At 42.4% G+C, this 23,238-nt stretch overlaps 1 protein-coding gene across 1 annotated transcript in view; it reads left to right on the forward strand.

Annotated features, from left to right (window-relative positions):
* CDH13 (cadherin 13) overlaps positions 1–23,238 on the forward strand; it is a 1,187,477-nt gene that overhangs the window by 716,012 nt on the left and 448,227 nt on the right. Inside the window, exon 6 of the mRNA XM_033219143.1 lies at positions 16,349–16,493. Within this exon, the coding sequence (XP_033075034.1) occupies positions 16,349–16,493 (145 nt within the window). The remainder of the gene's footprint in view (positions 1–16,348; positions 16,494–23,238) is intronic.

A 23,238-nucleotide genomic window follows, 5' to 3' on the forward strand; every position in this document is an offset into this window, starting at 1 on the left:
TGTAGCATGTATCCAAATTTCCTGTTTTGAAGACTGAAGAGTGTTTCTATTGAATGTGTATACCACATTTTGATTATCCATTCATCTGTTGATGGACATTTGGGTTGTTTCTACCTTTTAACCATTGTGAATAGTACTGCTGTGGACATGGATGTGCAAATATATCTTTAAGACCCTGCTTTCAGGCCGGGCGTAGTGGCTCAAGCCTGTAATCCCAGCACTTTGGGAGGCCGAGACGGGGGGATCACGAGGTCAGGAGATGGAGACCATCCTGGCTAACCCAGTGAAACCCCGTCTCTACTAAAAAATACAAAAAACTAGCCGGGCCAGGTGGTGGGCGCCTGTAGTCCCAGCTACTTGGGAGGCTGAGGCAGGAGAATGGCGGGAACCCGGGAGGCGGAGCTTGCAGTGAGCTGAGATCTGGCCACTGTACTCCAGCCTGGGCGACAGAGCGAGAATCAGTCCCCCCCCAAAAAAAAAAAAAAGTTGCAAGACCCTGCTTTCAAATCTTTTGGGTGTATATCCAGAAATGGGATACAAATTAAAGATTTAAAAGCATTGCCCTCAAATACAAGAGATTCTTGTAGAAAAGGAATTGTTTTGTATCTTCACTGTGGTGATGGATATAAGAACCTGCACACGTAATAAAATTACATATAACTAAATACACACATACACATGTAAACACACACACACATGCACACACACAAGTGCAAGTAAAACTGAGGAAATCTAGATACTAGAATTGTATAAATGCCAGTATCCTGCTTGTGATTCTGTCCTATAGTTTTGTAAGATGTTTCCACTGGGGAAACTAGAAAAAGAGCACATAGTTTCTCAGTGTATTGTTTCTTACAACTGCACGTGAATAAAAAATGATCTCAAAACAAGTTGCCCTTGAGGTTAGAGTGTGCCACTGCAAGAGGGGACCCATCTGGAAGGGCAAAGAATTCTTGGCATTATTCCAAAGGAGAAACTGGAGCAGGGATTGAGGCCACCCCAAAGAGCTAAGTGAACTCTGGGTCCCAAGGGACATGGCAGTCCCAACCCCAGACAGTAGGACCAATGTGGCACACATAGGGAAATAGCAGAAAAACAGAGTCCACCCAGCTCAGTGCTGAATCCCCAGAATGTGGGCCTGGAGCTGGCACTGACCACCTTCCTCAGATTGCACTGGTCCTGGGAATGGGGTGGCATGGGGTCCATGACCTCAGCCCAATCCACTCCTCATATGCAGGTTGGAACAGAGGACTTGGCCCCATGTGCCCTATGCTTCCTCTTAATTCTGAATGAGTTTCAGATTCCTGCAGGCAGCATCAGCAACATGTAAAAGACGCTTCTTAGATGCTTGAGACTGTAAACCCTTATCAGGAACATAACACGATGGGATGTTTCTCTTTCTTTATGCAAAATTTAAGGATACTGATGGATAGTATTTATTTAATGATTGCTATGTGGCAGGTGTCATGCTAAATGCTTTACAAATATTTATTTTCTGTGAGATGGTTCCTGTTCTTCCATCTTAAAGATGAGGAAATTGAGATTCTGAGAAGGGAACTGAGTACCTTAAACGATCACAGAGCCGGTAAGGGATAGACTTGGGACTTAAAGTCCAGTCTCCCTGAATCTAAAACCCACATTTGGAATCTCAGCTGTTTTCTAGTTCTCAGAATTGATGTGTGAGATTAAAAGTGAAGCTTCGGGGAAGAGGCAGACAGTGATAACAGCGACGGTTCCGAAAATAAAGCTGAGGATACCAAGTTCTGTCAGGTGCACTGAGACTCTTGTTATCATCCCAAAACTATAGAACTGTAAACACTAGAAAAGCCAGCCACACTCTGTATGCTACTCTCATACCGATGATGTCCTGTATACTTAATGTTTGTTTCTTTCTCATTAATCATCAATGCTGAGAGATGTTGCATGTCTTAGAGCTTCACAGCTACCCATAGTTCCCCATTTGTAATACACTGTAGTCAATTTGTACTCACTGCCTAACAAGTTACAATCTTAAAATAAACTTTGATTTCTTTTTTTAACTTTGAAATTAACACATGCCTAGAAAAATCTAGGAAGTATAGCAAAGCAAAGAAAAATCACTTCAATGAAAACACTGTTAATATTTTAGCATAATCTTAATAGTGGAATGCCTTTATTTTTCAAAAATTGCAATACGTATACATTATTTTTAGTCAGAATTTGTACTTCATAACATGTGTACTCTACTGTTAATATATTTTTACATTCTCTAAACTGTGTCTGCAATGCAGTGTTCTACTTTCTGCAGATACCATAGTTTATTTCATCAATCTATTAGAACATTGTGTTGATTGTAGCTTTTTCTATTTTTAAGCAATATTGCAATGAGTATACATGTTGCTACACACATGCACACACACATACGCACACATCAGGCTAAATTTCTACAAGTGAAAATTTCAAAGCTTGTGATGGTATTAACAAATTGTATTTCGGAAAGATTTTTTAATGTAATTGATAATATATGAGAATTTATTTCCTCATAAGTCTGTCAAACACTATGAATTTTTTCAAAGTACTGTAATAACCTTATAAATTATTTCATTTTAATTTTATTTTTGCTTTTTTTTGTTTTCTTCTTTTGCTAATTGCTGTTCTTTCCCAACTGATTTTAGCCAACTCTTTGTATACTCCAGATAATAGCCTCTGTTGTATGTGATGCAAATATTTTTCACAGTTTTCTGTTTATTTTCATATATTTTAGTTGTTGTAAAACGTGCATTTCAGTAGTTTAATCTGTCAATAATTCACACAACAAATTAGGGCTGTAATGCTGGCTTAGAAAGACCTTCCCCCCTCTATTACATAAATATTCAATGATTTTATTCCTCCTACTACTTTAATCCATCTGGAATTCATTAGACTATACTTTAAATTTGTATGTATCAACCCTAATTTTTTAAAGAACATCATGTTTGATAAAACACATTTTAACACTTATTTAACAAAATGACTTTAAAACTATAAAGTTAAAAAAAAAGGCATTGCATCTATTTCTATTTCTCTGAATTTCACATTAGGAAAGGAAAAAGGTCATGTAAAAATACAATCCCCAGTAATTTTTCTCTGCTGACTTTGTTTTCTAAAGTATTACATTTCTCATCTTTGCGCAAAAATCCCCTTAACCCTTGTACATATCCTTAATAGATCTGGCATAATTCCATCATCCATGAGTTATATAAATTCTACTTGAACCAATTAAAATTTTCAGCCTGTGTCACCTCTTGAGGCAGAGGATATTCACTAGGACTTTACTCAAGCAGCTCACATAAAAATTATTTTTAATATCTGCATAGATTTCTTACACATAATTAAAGTTACTTCAAAAGTTAAATGTTTAAGAATGCCCTCAAAGTCTAGTGTGATTGTGAGCATGCATATCCATAAGAAAAATGTTTTCATTATGTTTGATAAAAAAAAAATTTTAAATAAAATTTCAGATTCACAAAGGAAATACTGTAGCTCTAAGCAGAGCAAGATTTTCAAAGAACATTTGATAACAGTATCAAGATCTTTAATTAATAACCTAACAAGTAGGAAACTTTTATCCCCACTTTGATCGTTTTTAGAAGGAGATATAAACCCGACATCCAGTCTGTCAAGGGGGGGATTACTCACAGAGTTCTATAAATGAAGGTGGAGGAATGTTACAAAGGACCTAAAATGTCCTTTCCCTGGGAACTCTCTAGGAGTTGGTCTATAATGACATTTAACTTGAATAAGTGAAATAAAGCTAAGAAAAATAACTTGAAATGAAAATTATTGGTGTCAAAGAGAAACCTGGACTGCGTAGCAGAAAAGCAATTTCAAAGGGGAGTAATGGCTGACCAGTCGGAATTGAATCTAGGATATTGCATCCACATTTGCAGATTTCTACATAAAGATCTACTGGGAATGCATGATTTCCCTACGTAGTGGGGGTATCCTGCGGGGATGATTGGGCACCTCTCTCAGATTGCCCAGCCTCCCCCTGCTCTTCTGGGAGACTACCAGGGGTGTTGCTTGTTGGACTGACTTCAAAATCTTAACCTGTGCTGTGACCCTGGCTGGTGGTGATGTTGCCAGGAAGATGGCATGCCAAGGTCACCATACTCCCCCTAAGGTCTAACAAAGCTTTGTTTAGTATTTCTACATGGTGGGAATTTGTGTGTACATATGCTCATTTATCTTTTTATTTCTTTAACAATAAAACCGAGAATGGTATTCTAAACACCATATGTTGCAATGGTACAAACTAAAACCTGGAAAGCTAAAGTTTCTTAGTAAGAGAGCATGACCACATGACCCAGTTTGCCCAGGCTTTGGTTTGCACCTGTTGTTTTGGCTTCATTATTAATGGTACCTACTTTTATTCTAAGAAGATTCTGGTTTGGACAATAAATTATGTGACCACTGTATTACTATCCTATGGTTGCTGAATAAATTACCACACAGTGACTCAAAACAATACACATCTTATCTTGCAGTTCTGTAAGCTGAGAATCCAACATGTGTCAGGGCTAAAATCAAGGTGTCCGCAGGGCTGCCTTCACTCCTGGAAGCTCTAGGGGAAAATCCATTTCCTTGTCTTTTCTAGTTTCTAAAGGCCACCCACATTCCTCGCCTCATGGTACCTTTCTCCATCCTCAAAGCCAGCAACAGCTGGTCACGTCCTTCTCATATCCCATCACTCTGACCTTTGCTTCTTCCTCCCTCTTAAGGACTTGTGATTCCATCAGGCCCAGCCAGATGTCATATAATTCAGGCTACTATCTATCTGTCTGTCTCTCTCCCTCTCTCTCTCCCCCACCCCACTCTCCCTCTCTCTCCCCCCCACTCTCCCTCTCTCTCCCCTCTCTCCCCCCCACTCCCTCTCCCCCCAACTCTCCCTCTCTCTCCCCCCCACTCTCCCTCTCTTTCTCCCCCTTCTCTCCCTCTGTCTCCCTGCTTCCCTCCCTCTCTCTCCCTCCCTTCTCTCCCTCTCTTCTCCACACAGGATCTCCCTCTGTCACTGTTAGGCAGGAATGTAGACCCAACATGGCGGCATTACGGGGCGTAGCAGGCCTTTTGTTAAAGACTCCCTTCACCCTTGTACACACTCGCAGACTTACATGCGTCAGAGTTCTGGCTGGGCAACCACACTCCCCCATGACCTGCAGCTCACCTGCATTCCACAAGTTCATAAACAGCAGTTTCGGTTAACAGTTTCCAAAGACCCCATCCTCATGACCCTTAACTCCTGCCCTAGTAGTTTCAAGACCCCCCAGGCCCTGTTTGCACAACCAGCTTCCCTACTTCTCGGGCTATAAAAAGCCCCTACCCTCCTCCCTCAGCGCGACTTCCTCGGCCCGCACCTTTGGACCAAGGAACCTCGCCCGCGAGTCCTCATAAAGGCTATTCTCACTGCCATTTGCCTTGTGTCTTTGTTCCTGGTTCGGCTCCAGCCTCAATTTACCTTTATAGTCACCTAGGCTAGAGTGCAGTGGTACAGTCACAGCTCACTGCAGCTTCAATCTTCCAGGCCCAAGTGATTCTCTTACCTCAGCCTCCTGAGTAGCTGGGACTACAGGCATGCATGCACCGCCATTCCTGGCTAGTTTAAAAAAAAAAAAAATTGCAGGGATGGCAGTCTCCCCATGTTGCTCAGGCTGGTCTCAAACTCCTGGGTTCAATCAGTCCTCCCGCCTTAGCCTCCCAAAGTGCTGGGATTACAGACATGAGCCACCACACCTGGCCCAATCTCTATTTTACCAGCCTTAATTCCAGATCACCAGCCTTAATTCCATTGGCAGCCTTGATTTGGAAGGTGGAGAGAGTATGAAAATTGTAGACTGAAACATAATGAAAAGATTTATCAATACATCTTTGTTTAAGGCACTAAATTATAGAAAGGATACCTAGAAAGAGTATTCTTACCCACACATCATGATGATCTAATTGGACCATGAGTGTATTCTCATCTAAATCTGCCTACCAAGTCTGTACATGAATTGATAATATATTAATATATAAGGACTCAGGTGGAAAAAGTAAGGGCAAGGTAAGTGTCACATTAATAAAATGGGTTAGGATTAGTTTTAGCATTTCCTTTCTTATCACAGCAAACATTGTATCCATGGTGGAAAGTATCACTTAAAAAATCTTCCAACCATGCTCAACCCTTCGAGATCATCTGTTATAAATAAACAATATAGCATACTGATACAAAAATCTTTGTGGGCTTATTTCCATGGAATCGCTGCAGATTTTTTTTAAACTTTGAACGTCTCTGAGGTTCTTGAGACATACTTTCAAACTGCCTTCCAGGAAGATTGTATCAAGTTGAGATTCCACTACAGTGATCCTTGTGTTTGTGTCACTGCACCCTTAACAATCGTTGGCTTTTATCTTTACTTCATCTAGGGGCAAATGCTGGCATATTATTTTTCATGTGCATTTCAAGGTTTTGTGTGAGTCAAACACACACAGTTCCTGTGTCTGAACTTAAAGTCATGTTTAGCTGGAGAGATGGCAGTGTTAAGCCTTGTACATCTCTGCTTGCATGCAGTGAGCTTCCAATGATCATTTTACATTTCTAGCATTACAGCTATATTCTATTACAAGATATTTGGGGCGGGCATGGTGGCTCACGCCTGTAATCTCAGCACTTTGGGAGCCTGGGGCGGGTGGATCACCTGAGGTCAGGAGTTTGAGACCAGCCTGACCAATATGGCGAAAGCCCATCTCTGCTAAAAATACAAAAATTTGCCGGGGGTAGTGGTACATGCCTGTAATCACAGCTACTAAGGGGCTGAGACAGGAGAATCGCTTGAATCTGGGAGGCAGAGGTTGTAGTGAGCCAAGATCGTGCCACTGTACTCCAGCCTGGGCGACAGAGCGAGACTCAGCGAGACTCCATCTCAAAAAAAAAAAAAAAAGAAAAGATATTTGGAATGAAAGGAATGAGATTCCTTTTTGTTTGTGACTGATAAACGGGTTCCAATAGAAGTTTCTGATGAGGTATTCCAGAGATAACGGCAGTGGCAGCATCTATGCTGAAAAACGTTTTAGTGCCCCAGAGAGGTAACTTGGAGGGGAAATACTCATTCGGGTGAGAGATATCTTACCTGTCTGCACAACAGAAAGTGAGTTACATTGTGTTAGAGATGTAGCTACTGTGTGTTCTTGATTCTGTGTGATTTGAAAACTTACAACTGAAAATCCTGTGCACACACAACCCACTGATCGAATATTGAACTATATCATCTCACAAAAGCTGTGTGTGTATGTGTGTGTGTGTGTTTTGCTTTATTTGCATATTTTGCCCAAAGACGAATCATCAGAGTTGAAGAAGTCATCAAAGTGTTTTCCAAATCATTTCTCTTCAGAATGACTCACAAGGCCATGGACTGTGTGTGTCATGCTTTGTTTCTGATTCCGCTGATCTAGATTTTGCATGTGTTGCTTGCGTCATCTCATATTACAAAAAATATTGGCTTTTAAGAGCCAGCTTCTGCATTTTGGCCTTCACTCAAAAAACCTTGTAGCACATTTTGTTTTTCATCAGTACATCCTTTTGGGTAAGATCTCAGTGTCAAATCTTGTCGGACTCAATTGTGTCTTTCATGGCGGAAGATGAGGGGATGACTCAAATGAAGGGCAAGGTGTTAATACTTCACCACGAAGCTGAAGGCTACACATGCTTTGTCATTTGGTTCATTATGTTCTTGCGTTTTTTAAGGGATTCTTTTCAAAGCATTTTATGTACAGCCAATTCCTATTATAATGGTGAATTAATTGGCTTGAAGAGTCATTGCAAAATACTGTGACTTGATGGTTCACATTCTTAGTGGATACCTCCCCACCCAACCCCCAACGGAATGGACAGAGAATAGAGAAACCCAGGTGCTGGGATGCCAGGAAGGGTGAACAACAGGACCCTAAACTCAAGGCTAAAACTGTTCTCCAGCTTAGCTTCCCTTCTGGTTCCTGTGGTTTTTCCTTACCTCCTTCTCCATTTCAAGAGTCGAGTCCCTTTTTTCCTCCCATTCTCAGGACTCAGAAGATCGGGGTAACAACCTAGTACCCATCTACCACTTCCCCGTGAAGAAGAGCAAATATTCCAGCAGTGTCTTAGTGTCTCCACCCTTGGAGAAAGTATTTTTGCTTTAAACAAATTCGAGGTGATTTGCATCGTCTGTCTCCCTCGCCATATTATTCATTGTTGTCATTTGAGAATTAAATTGATAAGCACACTTCGTTTTTTTTTTTTTTTTTTTTTTTTTTTTTTTTTTTTTTGCTTTTCAGAAAGTATGTAGCATCCCGGAAGGAACTCTGTGGGAGCTAGGCTGATACTATAAAATTTCCCAACCTTTAGTTTGTGGCAGGGTGCTACATAATACATAGTGGCTCATTGTGTGGTTAAATGTGTAGCTTCATGTGTATTAATAAAAATATATGAGAAACTCATTAAGCTCCTCAATTCATGGATGATTTTGCCACAGATGAGGCAAGAGTAAAAAACAGCAATCAATGTAAAGCAAAGCTGCTAAGTAAATAGCTTAGTAAAGATAACAAAACAAAAAAAAAGTAAGGGAGTCCATGCAAAACAAGTGTGAGCACAGTGAGGGGAATGTGAATGTTACAGTCGGACCTAAGTTTGAATTCAGGCTGATGACATATCAGCTTCGGCACCATGGACCAGGTACTTAAATTTCTTTGCTGCGATGAGTATTTCTTCAGATTGTTTTAAGCCAAATGAGACAATGCAAAAAAGGCCAGACCTGTATTGGATACCAAATCAATGTTAGTCCTCTTCTTTTTTAAACAACCAAGTAATCAGTTTAATGTACTCTGATATTGTTTACCACTGGGATTCTTGTTCATCAATTAAGACTACAGAGTCCACCAGCCTACAGTCCATAGAGTCAGACCAGCTGTCAGCTCTGATATGCCAGAGATGGAGAGAAAGGACAGATGGCCAGAGCTCAGGCCAAAACTTTGGATTCCAGTCTCTTAAAGAGGTATTGCCTCTTCCAAAGAGGGCTCTTTGCAATCAATATCATATCAGCTGCCTGTCTTGCACGAGGCCGTCACTCGCGTCCATGTGAAGAGACAACCAGACAGGCTTTGTGTGAGCAATAAACTTTTTTAATCACCTGAGTCCAGGTGGGCTGAGTCCGAAAAGAGAGTCAGCAAAGGGAGATAGGGGTGGGGCCGTTTTATAGGGTTTGGATAGGTAAAGGAAAATTACAGTCAAAGGGGGTTGTTCTCTGGCAGGCAGTGGTGGGGGGGTTACAGGGTGCTCAGTGGGGGACCTTTTGAGCCAGGATGAGCCAGGAAAAGGAATTTCACAAGGTAATGTTATCAGTTAAGGCAGGAACAGGCCGTTTTCACTTCTTTTGTGGTGGAATGTCGTCAGTTAAGGCAGGAACCAGCCATCTGGATGTGTACCTGCAGGTCACAGGGGATATGATGGCTTCGCTTCTGCTCAGAGGCCTGACATAGGCATTGGGTCCAGGCTTCAGGATTTGCTAATAAGCTCCTGTCCTCATGGGGCCAGACAGAGAGATAGATGTAAATTGAATTATCACACCAATAGGTAATAACATACGGGAAGTGTTACAAAGGAAGGAGGCTGATGCCATGGGAATGTAAGCCAGGGACACTCTAGCTGTTCTGGAGGAGTAAGGGAGGATCTTCTTGATATTTGGGCCGAGATCTGAAGGATGAATAGCAGCAGCAAGGAAGCGTAGGTAGGAAACCCATGCTTGGTAGGAGGGTTGTATGTAAAAATACCTGCGGGAAAGAATGTGATGACTTGGAAGAACTAAAAAAAGATGAGTGTAACTGGATAATAAGGAACAGGAGGGATTCCTTGTAACATGAAATGAGTTTGAGGAAGTGGGCTGGAGCCAGATTATAGAAAGACTTGTCAAAGCAAAGGCATTTGCTGTTTTTCCTAAGAGTGATGAGAAACCATTGAAAGGTATCCAATATAGGGTGACATAAATAAATAAAAATTGGCAAAGACACCCTGGAAGCCCTATAGAAAACAGACTATGGCAGGCAGTCATGGCTGGGCAGGAAGACCCACAGGGTGCCTTGCACAGCAGCCCTGGTGAGAAGTGACAGCATCTAATCTTAAGGAGTGTTGAGGGGGATGGAGAGAAGAGGGGACATTCAGGAAGAGAAACAATGATGTGGGCAGGATGTGTTGATGGAGTGGCTGGGGATAGAAGAGAAGGTTTCATCTGAGGAAGAGAATGACTTGTGAGTTTCTTCTTCCTTGATCCCTGGGAGAGGGGTCATCCTCTGGACAATATTTAGAGCAAAATGATAAATGTGCAACTATATTTATCATACTCTCTGGCTGCTAAAAAAATTCTTGCCACCAATAATGTCAACAATATTTTAATTACGTTATTATAAGTGTAAAATAGTTTTGCTCTCTCCAGGAAAGGATAAAGCTGGGCCTCTAAAAACTGGGGAGTAATATTTGGGTTCAGAGTCGGTACCAGCCTTGTATCAGACACTTTTGTGTATTATTTTACTTAATCTGCATCAAGATACTACAAAGTCGCCATGGTAGGCTCTTATTAATAACACAAAAACCAGGATATGGGAAGGTGCCTGGCCTGCTCAGAGCCCAGATCGGCTGTGTCAGCAAGATTCAATATCTTGAATCCTGGTCCAGTGCTCTTTCCACAGCTCCTTAAAGCCCTCCACTCAGGCTTTCACAGATAACCCCCACCTCCAGCAATTCTCCCCTCCACCTCTCCCACCAGTGCTGGTGGCATCTGGATCTCCCTCCCATGATCAGCCAAGCTTTCCTAAGTGTGGGCAGGAAACCACTAGCACCAGAATCTCTCAAAGTGCTGGTTTAAACATAAATTCCTAAAGAATCTGACTTTTTACCCACAGGCCCCCTAATGATAAAGCTGAATGAGTTACTCCCCGCTGGAATATTTCATCTCAATGGAGGAAAACAATTCTGTTGTGGGCCAAAAATCACACGAAGGCTAAGGAAATACAGGGCCCCCCAACACTCATTACCATCCTCTGTGAGCTTTCCCATCTCTGGGACCTCCCTGTTTTACTTGGTTTTCTGCAATGTTTCAATTTTCAATTAGTAACCAATTCCTTTTTACCTGTTTTGTATTTGACAGCTTCTCAAAAAGTGATCGGACAAAATAGGATTTTTAAGCATTCAGCATGCACAGTTGAAGATTAGAAGGAGATTGGAAAAAAATTGATGTTTATGGGAAACATGTGTATGTGTATATTTGTATGTGTGTGCTGTGTCTGTGGTATGTGTGTGCTGTGTCTGTGGTATGTGTATATATGTCTGCCTGCATCTGAGTGTGTGTGTGTGTGTGTGTGTGCGCACACACGTGTGTGCATGCTTCTCCAGATAGACCTGCAGACAACATCTATCTTCCTGGCCTGTGTACTTGGGAGTGATGAATGAGTCCAACAGCCACACAGTGAAATTCCTAGCAGGTGGCAAGACTCAGCCTCCTGTTTGGAGCTTATTTATTTTCCTATAGCTGAACCTGGGAATACAGTTCCCAAATTTCACAAGACCGTTGAATTTCCATCTCCAAACCCTGTGTCTCAGTACATCACTCAAACAGTAATGTGCACCAAAATTCTCTAGAAACAATGTTAAAATGAATGGGTTTCCTAAGTAGGTTCTAGGTAGGACTGAGGAGCCTGCATTTCTAACCAGCTTCTGGGGGATGTCAATGCTGTTAGTACCTTTGAATAGCAAGGTACTAGTACAGACAGCACAGACATTGGCCAGACATGTCATTGCTTGGAGTTCAGGCTACCTCCTATGGAATCAGTTATTAAATCCAGCGACATTGGACAACTGTTTCTAGCTGCCATTTACTGATTGCCCCTCTCATCTGGTTCCACAGTGGACATTTTTTTGTTTATATCACACCTTCTTATTCCCATGCAGGTTAACGATTGAATCCAAGAATAGAAATCCTCTTGTCTGAGGGGGTGGTCTTGAAGTAGGCAGTGAGGGGGCTGGATGGTTTCCATTTCCTTTGAGCAAGTATTTCATTGCCTTCTGCCACGGCTACCTATTTGTTTTTCTCACGGTAGCTTTCTACCAAGTGGCATCTTACTTCCAACATAAAGAACAAGCATCACAATGCCTGTCTGTGAATGCATATGAGCTTGTTTTGTTTTTAGAACCCAAACATAGCCACTTGAATCTATCATGTAATTCAAAGGAAACAAGCATTGTTCCAGTCTTTTCAAACTAAGGATTTGTGTGCTTTGGGTATTTCAATTAGGAAGAAAGAAGGCAGGCAAGAACGTAATTGAACATTTATTCTCTGATACTGGAGGACGCGCTGGAATTTAAGAGCCTGACTTCAGAAAGTTTGGCATTTGCTAACTGCGGGTCTGACCTTCATATGAGAACAGTGATGAAAACTCATAGGAATGTCCGATTTTGTTACGGTATGTGATTGGGTGGATAAGGCTGTATTTACTAACAACTTCCTCATGCATATGCATGTGCTTAATTTTCTTTTCTTTTTTTTTTTCTTTTTTTTTTTATTATACTTTAAGTTCTAGGGTACATGTGCATGACGTTTATATCATGTATAACTCCCCAATGCAATCCCTCCCTCCTCCCCCCTCCCCATGATAGGCCCCAGTGTGTGATGTTCCCCTTCCCGAGTCCAAGTGATCTCATTGTTCAGTTCCCACCTATGAGTGAGAACTTGCGGTGTTTGGTTTTCTCTTCTTGTGATAGTTTGCTAAGAATGATGGTTTCCAGCTGCATCCATGTCCCTACAAAGGACGCAAACTCATCCTTTTTTATGGCATGTGCTTAATTTTCATCCACATCATTAATAAGATGATTTTAAAACTACATGAACCTCTATGTAAAACACAAACATTTCCTATTATATATTTTATTCAGTCTATTATGTTTTCCTCTGTTGGGAAGAAGCATGATATACTTCTTTCTCATCTCTGCCTTCCCAGAGACGCATAGGAAGAAAATGTCTTCATTCTTCACTTGGTTTAGATTGTTTTACGCAAAAAATCTTGTATGGATGTAAGCTTAACCTACTCCATTTGGAGTTGAGCAGAGCCCTAATTCTTTGACTTGATCTTATACCATTCCCCACTCTCAAATTAGTTCCAAGATCATTCTTACCTCAGTCTGCTATTGCTCTTCCTGCTGTCTAGAAATCATTTTCCATGTATTTTTGTATGGCTATCTCTTTCCACTTTCTTGTCGTTCAAGCCTCAGCTGAAACATTCCCTCAGCAATAAGGTTTTCTCCACCATTTATCTCGAATAGGTGCCCCCTGCCCTCCCCCCACCCCCCACCACACACACACTTTTTCAATCATACTCTACCCACTGATGGAAATGTTCTACATCCATGTTATCTAATATGGTAGCTACTACCCACATGTGACTATTGAGCACTCAAAACTTTCCTAGTTTGACTGGAGTGCTGAGTTTTTTTCATTTTAATAAATGTAAATTGCAATAGCCACATGCCGCTAGCAGCTACAGTATTTGATAGTGAAGCTTTCGTACTCAAACCTATCTCATGTCCTTCAAAGGCCTCATCTGTGACTGAAATTACCTTGTCCATATCTTTTTCTCTTGTTTATTGTCAGTCTCTCCATGCTAGGGTATCTTTCCTGATAACCACTGGATACCAGGGTGTTCAGCATGATGGCTGACGTGTAGTGGGTCCTCAAATAATTCATATTAAATTAACTTTAAGAAAATCCCACTGGCCGGGCGCGGTGGCTCAAGCCTGTAATCCCAGCACTTTGGGAGGCCGAGACGGGCGGATCACGAGGTCAGGAGATCGAGACCATCCTGGCTAACATGGTGAAACCCCGTCTCTACTAAAAAATACAAAAAACTAGCCGGGCGACGTGGCGGGCGCCTGTAGTCCCAGCTACTCCGGAGGCTGAGGCAGGAGAATGGCGTAAACCCAGGAGGCGGAGCTTGCAGTGAGCTGAGACCCGGCCACTGCACTCCAGCCTGGGCGGCAGAGCAAGACTCCGTCTCAAAAAAAAAAAAAAAAAAAAAAGAAAATCCCACTTAACAGCACTTCACTGTTTTTAGAGAGCATTCCAAAGGTCTTGGCTTCTATTGACACTATTGTCCTTTGAAAAGTCTGAGAGTCAAACTCTGAATAGTTTTGTATCATAAAATACCATTGGATTGTCTGTTTGCATAATTGGTTTTCTGAGATTCAGCTCCACATTTTGCATTCATCCTAATCAATGGTGTCTCCTTAGTTTCTGTCTTTCTTTCCATTGTGTTAAGATGGATCTGTTGTCTGCCCTTCCCAGTTTCAGCATTTTTGAATATTTGGCAAATGTGAATTCTGATTATCTATCCTACTTGTAACTTGTGATACTGGTCAAGTGTTATAGAATGTAGAATTTTAGGATTCAGATCCAAGATGTTTGTTATCTTTAGGCACGGTGGGTTTTTTTTTTTTTTTTCTTGGTTGAGTTAAAGTCAAGTCCTTGGCTATTTTGGGAAGATGAAAAACCAGACCTATGTTATTGCATAAAATCGCCCCAGAAATCAAGTGTGTATGTCTGTGTGTGAACTTGCTAGTAAAAGGATGAAGTAATGTTAAAAAAAAAAAAAAAAAAAGAAAGAAAGAAAAAAATTATCTACCCACACATACCTGGTTTTGTTTTGCTCACTGCCTTCAAATTCTGTTCATATTTGTATGTCAAATATGCATGATGCACATGTTATTTTGTGTATTTTTACTCAATATTCTAAGTAGATCAGTAAAGTTTAAAAATTATTGTGTTGTAACATGTTGTGACACAAACATTCATTCAACTAGTTCGCTTCTACTGGACATTCAGGTGGATGCCAGTGTGATTTTATTATGGGAAATAACAATGCAGTGAATCGTTCCAAATATGTAGTGCAAACTTATATAGGATCAGGAGTGGTATAAAAATAGTACAAAGTATGAGTCTTTCATGGTTTCTGTTGAATTTTGCCATGCCTTTGAAAAGGATTATACTGGTTTACAATACCATCAGGTGGGATGTGACTGTACTGATTTGTAACAAGAATGTTGGTCTTTCATTTTTCTAATTTGGGCTCGTTTTTGACAATAGTATTGATAATTGTAGCAACAATAGCAGCAGTTAATATTCTTGAGATATGTGACAGACCCCATATTAAATGCTTTAGAAATATTGTTTGTAGTGGTTAAAAATGTGAGCTCTGGAGGCAGACTTCCCAAGGTCGAATCTGGACTCCACCATTTATCTCCTATTTGCTGTCATTCTGTCCTCTGTAAAAGGATCCAAAGGGTTTTTATGAGAATCAAGTGAGATAATTTAGTATAGAACCAAAGGAAGCACTGGATAAGTGTTTGTTATTATTCCTAACAATGGGTGTTTTTTTAACCCCATTTACAGATGAGAAAACTGAGATCCAGTGTCTTGCTCAAAGTCACACAGATAGGGATGAGTTGTACTAGGATTCCAAATGCAGATGCCCTTTTCTGACCAAAATACTCCTGTGCAGGAACCACCACTTATATCCAAGAAGAAGTATTACTCTTATCGCTGAGTGAAATCAAGGTTGAATTAAGCACAGAAAATGTGCATGTAAGGTCCCTGTGATTCACTGGAAATGCCATGGCATAATTCTTTGTTTCCAAGAGAAACAAAAAGGCTGTTTTTTTAATGCTGCCTTCTTCATTGAGATCTGAAAGTAGTTCCCTGTGGAAGTGATTCATGGTCTTGTGAAATCCTCTGGGATTGTAAAGAGCCTGGTAGGCAGGAATCCCAAGATCTCATTCAGGCCCCTCCAAATTCTGAGTTCCTAGCTTTCCTGAGGAAAGCCCCCTACAAATACTGACCGATTTTCTCCTAAAAGATTGCCATAAGCACTTTTGGTTACCTCTTAATGTACTTGGTTCACAACTGCTTAGTCATTTATTTTTATTAGCATAACATTCTTTTTAAGCATAATGATATTGGGAAAACAGAAATGATATAAGCATAATTTCTTGGCTATGACTGTTTATGTTTTGGGGTTTTGTTTGTTTGTTTTAACTTTCTTTGCCGATTTGATGAATTAATTGTAAATTTCCCAAGGGGGATCTAAAGTGAACTGATCTTTGCCTTTTATTCTGGAATGTTTCCTTTCTATTCTAGTCCCAGTGACTATCCAGTGAGACCAAAGTTTCAATATTGCCAAGGGCTCATAAAATTGCTGATATAACCTACTTTCTCTAGAGAACCTTATTTCAATTTTCATAATGAATTAATATCTTCTTTCTCCCCCAATCTCTTTGCTCAAATAGCTATTTGTGGAGACCACTGATGTCAATGGCAAAACTCTCGAGGGGCCGGTGCCTCTGGAAGTCATTGTGATTGATCAGAATGACAACCGACCGATCTTTCGGGAAGGCCCCTACATCGGCCATGTCATGGAAGGGTCACCCACAGGTATGTCACGTTGACTTACCTTTAGCATAATGGCTTGGAGAGAGGCACACGATGATCTTTGTGGATTCTAGGGACTGTCTTATGGTTGTTCCAACTCAGCTTGTATCAACATTGACTTATTACTTCCCTGCATGGAAGCCAGGTTGGAAAGCTAAAGTGCAAAGCTTGACCAAGGTGTTGCAAGCTATGAAAATATCTTTCATTGTCTCTGAAGATGATCCTCCAAGGATGACTGCCAACTAAGTCTCTAAGGCATGGCTAATGTTGGGCACCATGTAAATATCCAGCTTACCTTTCGGTCCAAGGTCCAAGGTCCAAGGCTAAACTTTGTGCTATAGCAAGGCTTTGATGAGAATTGGGTCCTCGTTACAAACTCCTCAGTTATTTCTTTTCATAGTGCCCTTTTAATAAGAACTATTTTAGTAAAATAGGTAGGACTTTTTCTCTTCCCTTAGAAGATGTGCATGAAGAAAGCTTTTGTCTTCAGTCAGAGGACCAAAAGGAAGATGTTTGATATCTCTCTCCGGAAATGCATGTGCCTACTGTTATAAAAGTCACTCAGGTTACTATAGAGCTCCTGCTATCTTTTCCCATGTTTATCCTTTCTATCAGGGATGGTTTTAGAATTTAGAGCTTCCTTTTTTGGCCCAATACGTACTAATTAAAGTATGCCATAGCCAGCAGCTGAAGTCACTCCTGAGTATAATACTTGAGAAAATGAAAGAATAAAACAGAAAAATTCCTCTTCAGGTGGACTTTGATTTTCAACTTTAAAATACACTTGAGTGAAAAAAAAAACACAATGTTAAGAGTGTCGTGTTGCTGTTCCTAGATTATGCCCAAATAAGTAAAATAGTGATTCGTCAGACCAGACAGGAGATGAGAGCTGCTTGTACTATTTTTCCCCCTTTGCTGAATTGATGGGATCTATCAATGACATGTAGATATATGAAACTCTGGAAATGTTACCATGGTAACCTTCCCAGACAACCAGGTGAATAATTGTATGCAAGATGCCTAAAACCTCCCGTCAGCTTCAAGGAGCTGGGTCTTTATGCGCTGTATCAGATCCCCCAAGGGCAAGATCGACCCTCTTCCTTCCCAGCTTTAAATACACTCTGTAGAAATGAGAGTGAATGCATTGTGTGTGTGCCAGAGGGTGTTTGAGGCGAGTGTTGGAGCCAGAGGAGCAACGACAGGTCTAGAGAGAAGGAGAGAGGGCAGGTGAAGGGAGGTCAGGTCATTTTAGGGCAGACAGTCCACGTGGCCCCTCTCTGTGAGCTGCTTTTGATGGAGAGATGGCTTCTGGTGAGAAACACCCTGGAATTTGGATTTGATGTTTACAGCAATCTTCTTAAACAAGCTGATGTGCAGAACACATTAGGAGAACCAATGAGGAAAGCGATTCAAGAGGCCAAAGTTTGAGCAGAACAGAAAAATGATTCCCAGTTGCTATCTGTGGTACCCGGGCTCTGTGAGTGAGTGACTAGAATTCAGATGGGCTGGAAAAGTGTTCTAAATGTAAATGACAGTGCTTACATTCGGTATGGCTGTGAGCTCGCACATGTCTTTGTATATTATGTGTGTATATGATTAGACGGTGTCCAATTTTCCTCCCACTGTGCCTGTCCTTAAAGTTTAGAAAAGAATTTTAGATTTTATTGCTGTATATACATGTAATATTTTTTGAAGGAAGATAGAGTTCTTTATGCACATTGAATTTCTTAAATCACAGTGTTATTCAGTTAAGGACAGACACTTCTCCTGCCAAACATAAACCACCTCAGATATCTATTTATGATTGGTGTTATCCTGTAAAAATACATAAAGACTCAGGTGTCTATATGGATTCATTGTTTTCTTTTTCAGCACCCTCTGGGTTGGACTGTAGAGCTTGAACTGAAATAGAATCAGTCAGATTTGGGATCCAGAATGTGGAAATGTTGCAAAAAACTTTCAAATAAAAAGCCACTTAGATTACTTAGCATCCTGTAAGAGAGTTGCAGGCAAGATGGCCCCTGAAGCATCCATGAGGCCAGTGGGGATCTGAGGAAGAAGATGGTATCCTCTTTCCAACCTCTTCTTCAATTTAAATCGTTTACAAGTAATGACAAACCCTAACTGGCTATAAAAATGATCGCCTCTTCTCTTCCCATCATGCTCTGCTCTTCTGTGGCTCGTAGAATCCCATGTGTTGTAGAAATTATTTGACACCCTCTGGGGTTGGGGGTGGTGGTGGGGGTTGGGGTGAGGGTGGGGTTTGGGGTGGGGGTGGGGTGGGGGTTGGAGTAGGGGTTGGAGTGGGGTTTGGGGTGGAGTTTGGGGTGGGGGTGGGATGAGGGTGGGGTTTGGGGTGGGGGTGGGGTGGGGGTTGGGATGGGGGTGGGGTAGGGGTTGGGGTTTGGGGTGGAGGTTGGGGTGGGGGTGGGGTGGGGGTTGGGGTGGAGATTGGGGTGGGGGTTGGGGTGGAGGTTGGGGTGGGGGTTGGGGTGGGGGTTGGGGTGGAGGTTGGGGTGGGGGTTGGGGTAGGGGGCTGACTCTGGAAAGAGGTCCATGACTTTTCCATGCTTTCACAAATAAAAGATGGGAGTCAGTGCTTGGGAGCCAGCCTGCATAACCTGCCTTCAGATCATGTGCTCTTTCAACTGTCCCACCGAATTCATGGTGAAAACAGCCATCGGATATCATACACTGAGTCAAGCACTTACTGTGTGCCCACAGCCATATATGTACAACATAATTTCATCCATGATCCCACTTCCTGCCCTGAGAGGTAGATACCATATCCCTGTCTTACAGATGAGAAAACTGAAGGTCAAAGAGGCTCAGGAACTTGCCAAAGTTACCTGGCTGGGGAAAACACACAATTAGCGTCTATGTCTCCAGCTTCAAAATTTGGTGAATGGTTGCTTATTTAGCTGGTAAGAGGCTGCCACCTGTGCCTCAATTCTTGCAAATTCTGGCCACATCTGCACTGGCATCCTACTCAAAAGACTAGTCCAGGTCTGTCTACAATAGGCCACATTTGTTCCTGGGCCTTGTGTGAGTTACAAGAAACTCAAAAGCCAGCCGGGTGTGGTGGCTCACACCTGTACTCACAGCACTTTGGGAGGCAGAGGTGTGTGGATCATGAGGTCAGGAGTTGGAGACCAGCCTGGACAACATGGCGAAACCCCATTGCTACTAAAAATACAAAAATTAGCTGGATGCGGTGGTGGGCGCCTGTAATCCCCGCTACTCGGGAGGCTGAGGCAGAAGAATCACTTGAACCCAGGAGGTGGAAGTTGCAGTGAGCCAAGATGGTGCCACTGCACTCCAGCCTGGGTGACAGAGAAAGAAGACTCCACCTAGGAAAAAAAACCCAAGAGCTACCTGACCCATTGGGTCTGCTCCCTTGTTTCCATGTTTTACACCACAGACTCTGCAGGCCCAGCTTGTGCAGTTCTATCAGATGAACTGATTTAGATCGTGACAGAACATGACTAGTTCTTCTGATGAAATAGCCAGGCCCATTGAATCACATCTAGGATTCAACAGGGTTAAATGTTGAGGCCCTTGTCATCACTCACGTCACTTTTTGCTGAGCCCACATAACCAAAGACAGCTTCATGGGGCACAGCCTTTGTGGCCTCACACAGCCCAGCGAGCAGAAGGGTCCCATGCTTAGAAGGGCCTGGGGCTTGGTTTAATGTTCTGCTGTCACCATCTTGAAATTCTTAATAATCATTGAACAAGGTGTCTGCATTTTCATTTTACACTGAGCTCCACAAATTATGTGGCGGTTCCTGTTCACAGCATTGTAGCCTAGAGCTGTGTTTGACGCTCTGCTCAGCTATTTAACACGGTGAGACCTCGGGCAAGTTACTGAAACTTCTAGAAGCCTCTGCAAATGGGAATAGAATATAACAGTACCTACCTTAGAGAAGCATTATGTGAGGATTCAGTCAGACAATGTGTTTCACCCAGTACTTAGGGAATAATAAATGTATAAGGAATGCCTCTGTATTGTTAACACTGCAATTATTACTTTTATTCTGGTAGTGTACCCTTTAGCAAAGGTAAAGCAAAGAGACACATGAGTCGTGTGAAGACAAATTCATCTTCCAACAAACCACACATCATTTTCATGTCCCCATGTGTTTCAATGCCCTCAGCACCAATCTATCACAAAGGAAGGTCACCCATATTTATCTGTATGTGCAGACAGGAGACGATTCTGGTTGCTTAGCGCTAAACTCCAGGGTATTGTTTTGGTGAATCATTCCTGGATGAAGGAAGATCAACAGAAAATGGTCTTTGACTTTGCAGATCATGAGTTGTTCCTTTTGCAGAGCCACAGGCGTTGATTTATGAGGCCCAAGCCAAGGCTCTGACTGCTCTGTGGGGGCAACCAGATCTCTGTGTGAGTCTGGTGTTTTCTGATGCCCAAGATATGGTGTTTTTTTTGTTTGTTTTTTTTTTTTTTGTTTTTGAGACAGAGTCTTGCTCTGCCGCCCAGGCTGGAGTGCAGTGGCCGGATCTCAGCTCACTGCAAGCTCCGCCTCCCGGGTTTCCGCCATTCCCCTGCCTCAGCCACCCGAGTAGCTGGGACTACAGGCGCCCGCCACCTCACCCGGCTATTTTTTTTTTTATATTTTTTTAGTAGAGACAGGGTTTCACCGTGTTAGCCAGGATGGTCTCGATCTTCTGACCTCGTGATCTGCCCGTCTCGGCCTCCCAAAGTGCTGGGATTACAGGCCTGAGCCACCGCGCCCGGCCAATACGGTGTTTATGAGTAGGTGTTCATGAGTAGGGTGTAGAGGGTGAGAACTCTTGAAATTCCTGGAGGGCACTAATTCCAAGACCCCATCATGTCTTGTTGGCATCAATTTGTGGGTGTTTTGCCCTCCAGTGTTTTCCTGGGCACTTCTGAGAAGGGCTGACCATGAGGAATGGCAGGTCAGGCTCCCGCGGAAGCAGGCTCTGAGATGAAGATTGAGGTCTGTGGTTTACCTGAGAGGTACAGGGACAGATACCAGGTAAGGTGAGGTATGGAAAAGAAAGTCAGACAACTTGAGGTGCATTATTATTATAATTTTTGAGGCAGAGTTTTGCTCTTGTTGTCCAGGCTGGAGTGCAATTGTATGATCTCCGCTCACTGCAACCTCTGCCTCCTGGGTTCAAGCAATTCTCCTGCCTCAGCCTCCCAAGTAGCTGGGATTACAGACACCTGCCATCACGCCCAGCTAATTTTTGTATTTTTAGTAGAGATGGGGTTTCACCACATTGGCCAGGCTGGTCTTGAACTCCTGACTTCAGGTTATCTGCCCATCTTGGCTTCCCAAAGTGCTGGGATTACAGGTGTGAGTCACTGCGCCCAGCCCTTGAGGTGCTTTATTAAACCAGCTCCCAGAGTGGGCAACTGCAGCTTAATCTTTTGGAGAAGCTCTAGGAAATGACATTAAACACACACATTAGAGTTATCTCAGCTGAGGGGCAGGTAGCTGGGTTGTCTTCTCCCCCAAGCCTGATGATGAGACACTGGTTCAAAGCTGTCACCAAGGGGGGCTTTAATTTCCAGGCACTTGCAGCCAGCTGTGCACAAGGACAACCTGGGATCCATCAGCTTGAATATCCTGTCCTCTTGAGGCCTTGGCCTTCCAATAAGTTCAGGAGCTGGCTGTAGGCTGTGTTCTCCTTCCTGGCTTTTAGCCACCCCAAATGGCAGCCAGGGCAGCTGGGAGAATGGCAGCCCCCACCCTGGACAGGTGGGGCAGCTTTGAGAAAGATAGGTGGTGAGATCTCATGGAAGGAAAGAATTAGCTCCCAAACTGCATGACTGAGAAAGACGAATGTGGTGTTTACCTAGAGGTGCACGTTCTGAGTCCTGAAAGAGGCACATTGCTTAGGCATGTCTGATCCTTCTTCTTGAGGCTGTTGAAGACAAGCAGAGATTAGCAGTTACATCCTCATTGTCTAACTTCTGAAAGCCCAACTACTTTCCCTCCCTCGCTTTCCTGTCTTAGTCCCTTTATTTATTTTTTTTCCATCCATTATGCTTATCAAGCGTCTACTCTGTGCTGGCGCTATTCTAAGCTCTGAATGTGCAACACTGGACCTGGCAGGTGCTGCTTGTTCCCTCCTGGTATTCATAGCTGAGGAGGGAGGACAGCAACGAATAAATAAGAAAGAAAATTGCGGCAAGTGCTACAACATAGCTGTACAGGATGCTCATCTCAGGAGGGACCAAACCTAGTCTTGTAATGAGAGGAGGCCACTCTGAAGAGATGATGTACGGAGTTTTTGTCTTTTATTTTTCCTGCAGGATCCACCTGAGCTCCTTTTTAAGACACAGTTCCTTTAATTTTTAAACATGTCCAGCCATTCCAGACATAAGAAAAAAACAGCCGATCAAGTGGCCTTTGGGACTAATGGCTATCCTGAGAGCTCAGCTTTGCTTGGAAGTTGCTCTTTTCCAAAACAGCTTGAGCTAAATAAAGATGGCTAGGATAGTTGATGTTTGACACCTAGCTCAGCAGACAGTCTTCAGGTTGTTGCTATGGCCTGGTAGTCAAGTCCCTTTTCTGGTTACCTTTTTACTTGTTGCAGTAACTGTGATGTGGCTTTTCAACCCACTGAGTGTTAAGTTTTCTTTTGCTGGTATTTTCAGACTTTCACGCTGTAGGCTCCTCCATTCTCAACTGCCCCAACCAATCCTGTGTGTTTTTGGAATATCAGGCATGTGGCTATTTCATTTTTTTTCCTT

Source organism: Trachypithecus francoisi, unplaced genomic scaffold (genome assembly GCF_009764315.1).
Source record: "Trachypithecus francoisi isolate TF-2019V2 unplaced genomic scaffold, Tfra_2.0 Lachesis_group10, whole genome shotgun sequence".
In the NCBI taxonomy this organism is placed as follows: domain Eukaryota; kingdom Metazoa; phylum Chordata; class Mammalia; order Primates; family Cercopithecidae; genus Trachypithecus; species Trachypithecus francoisi.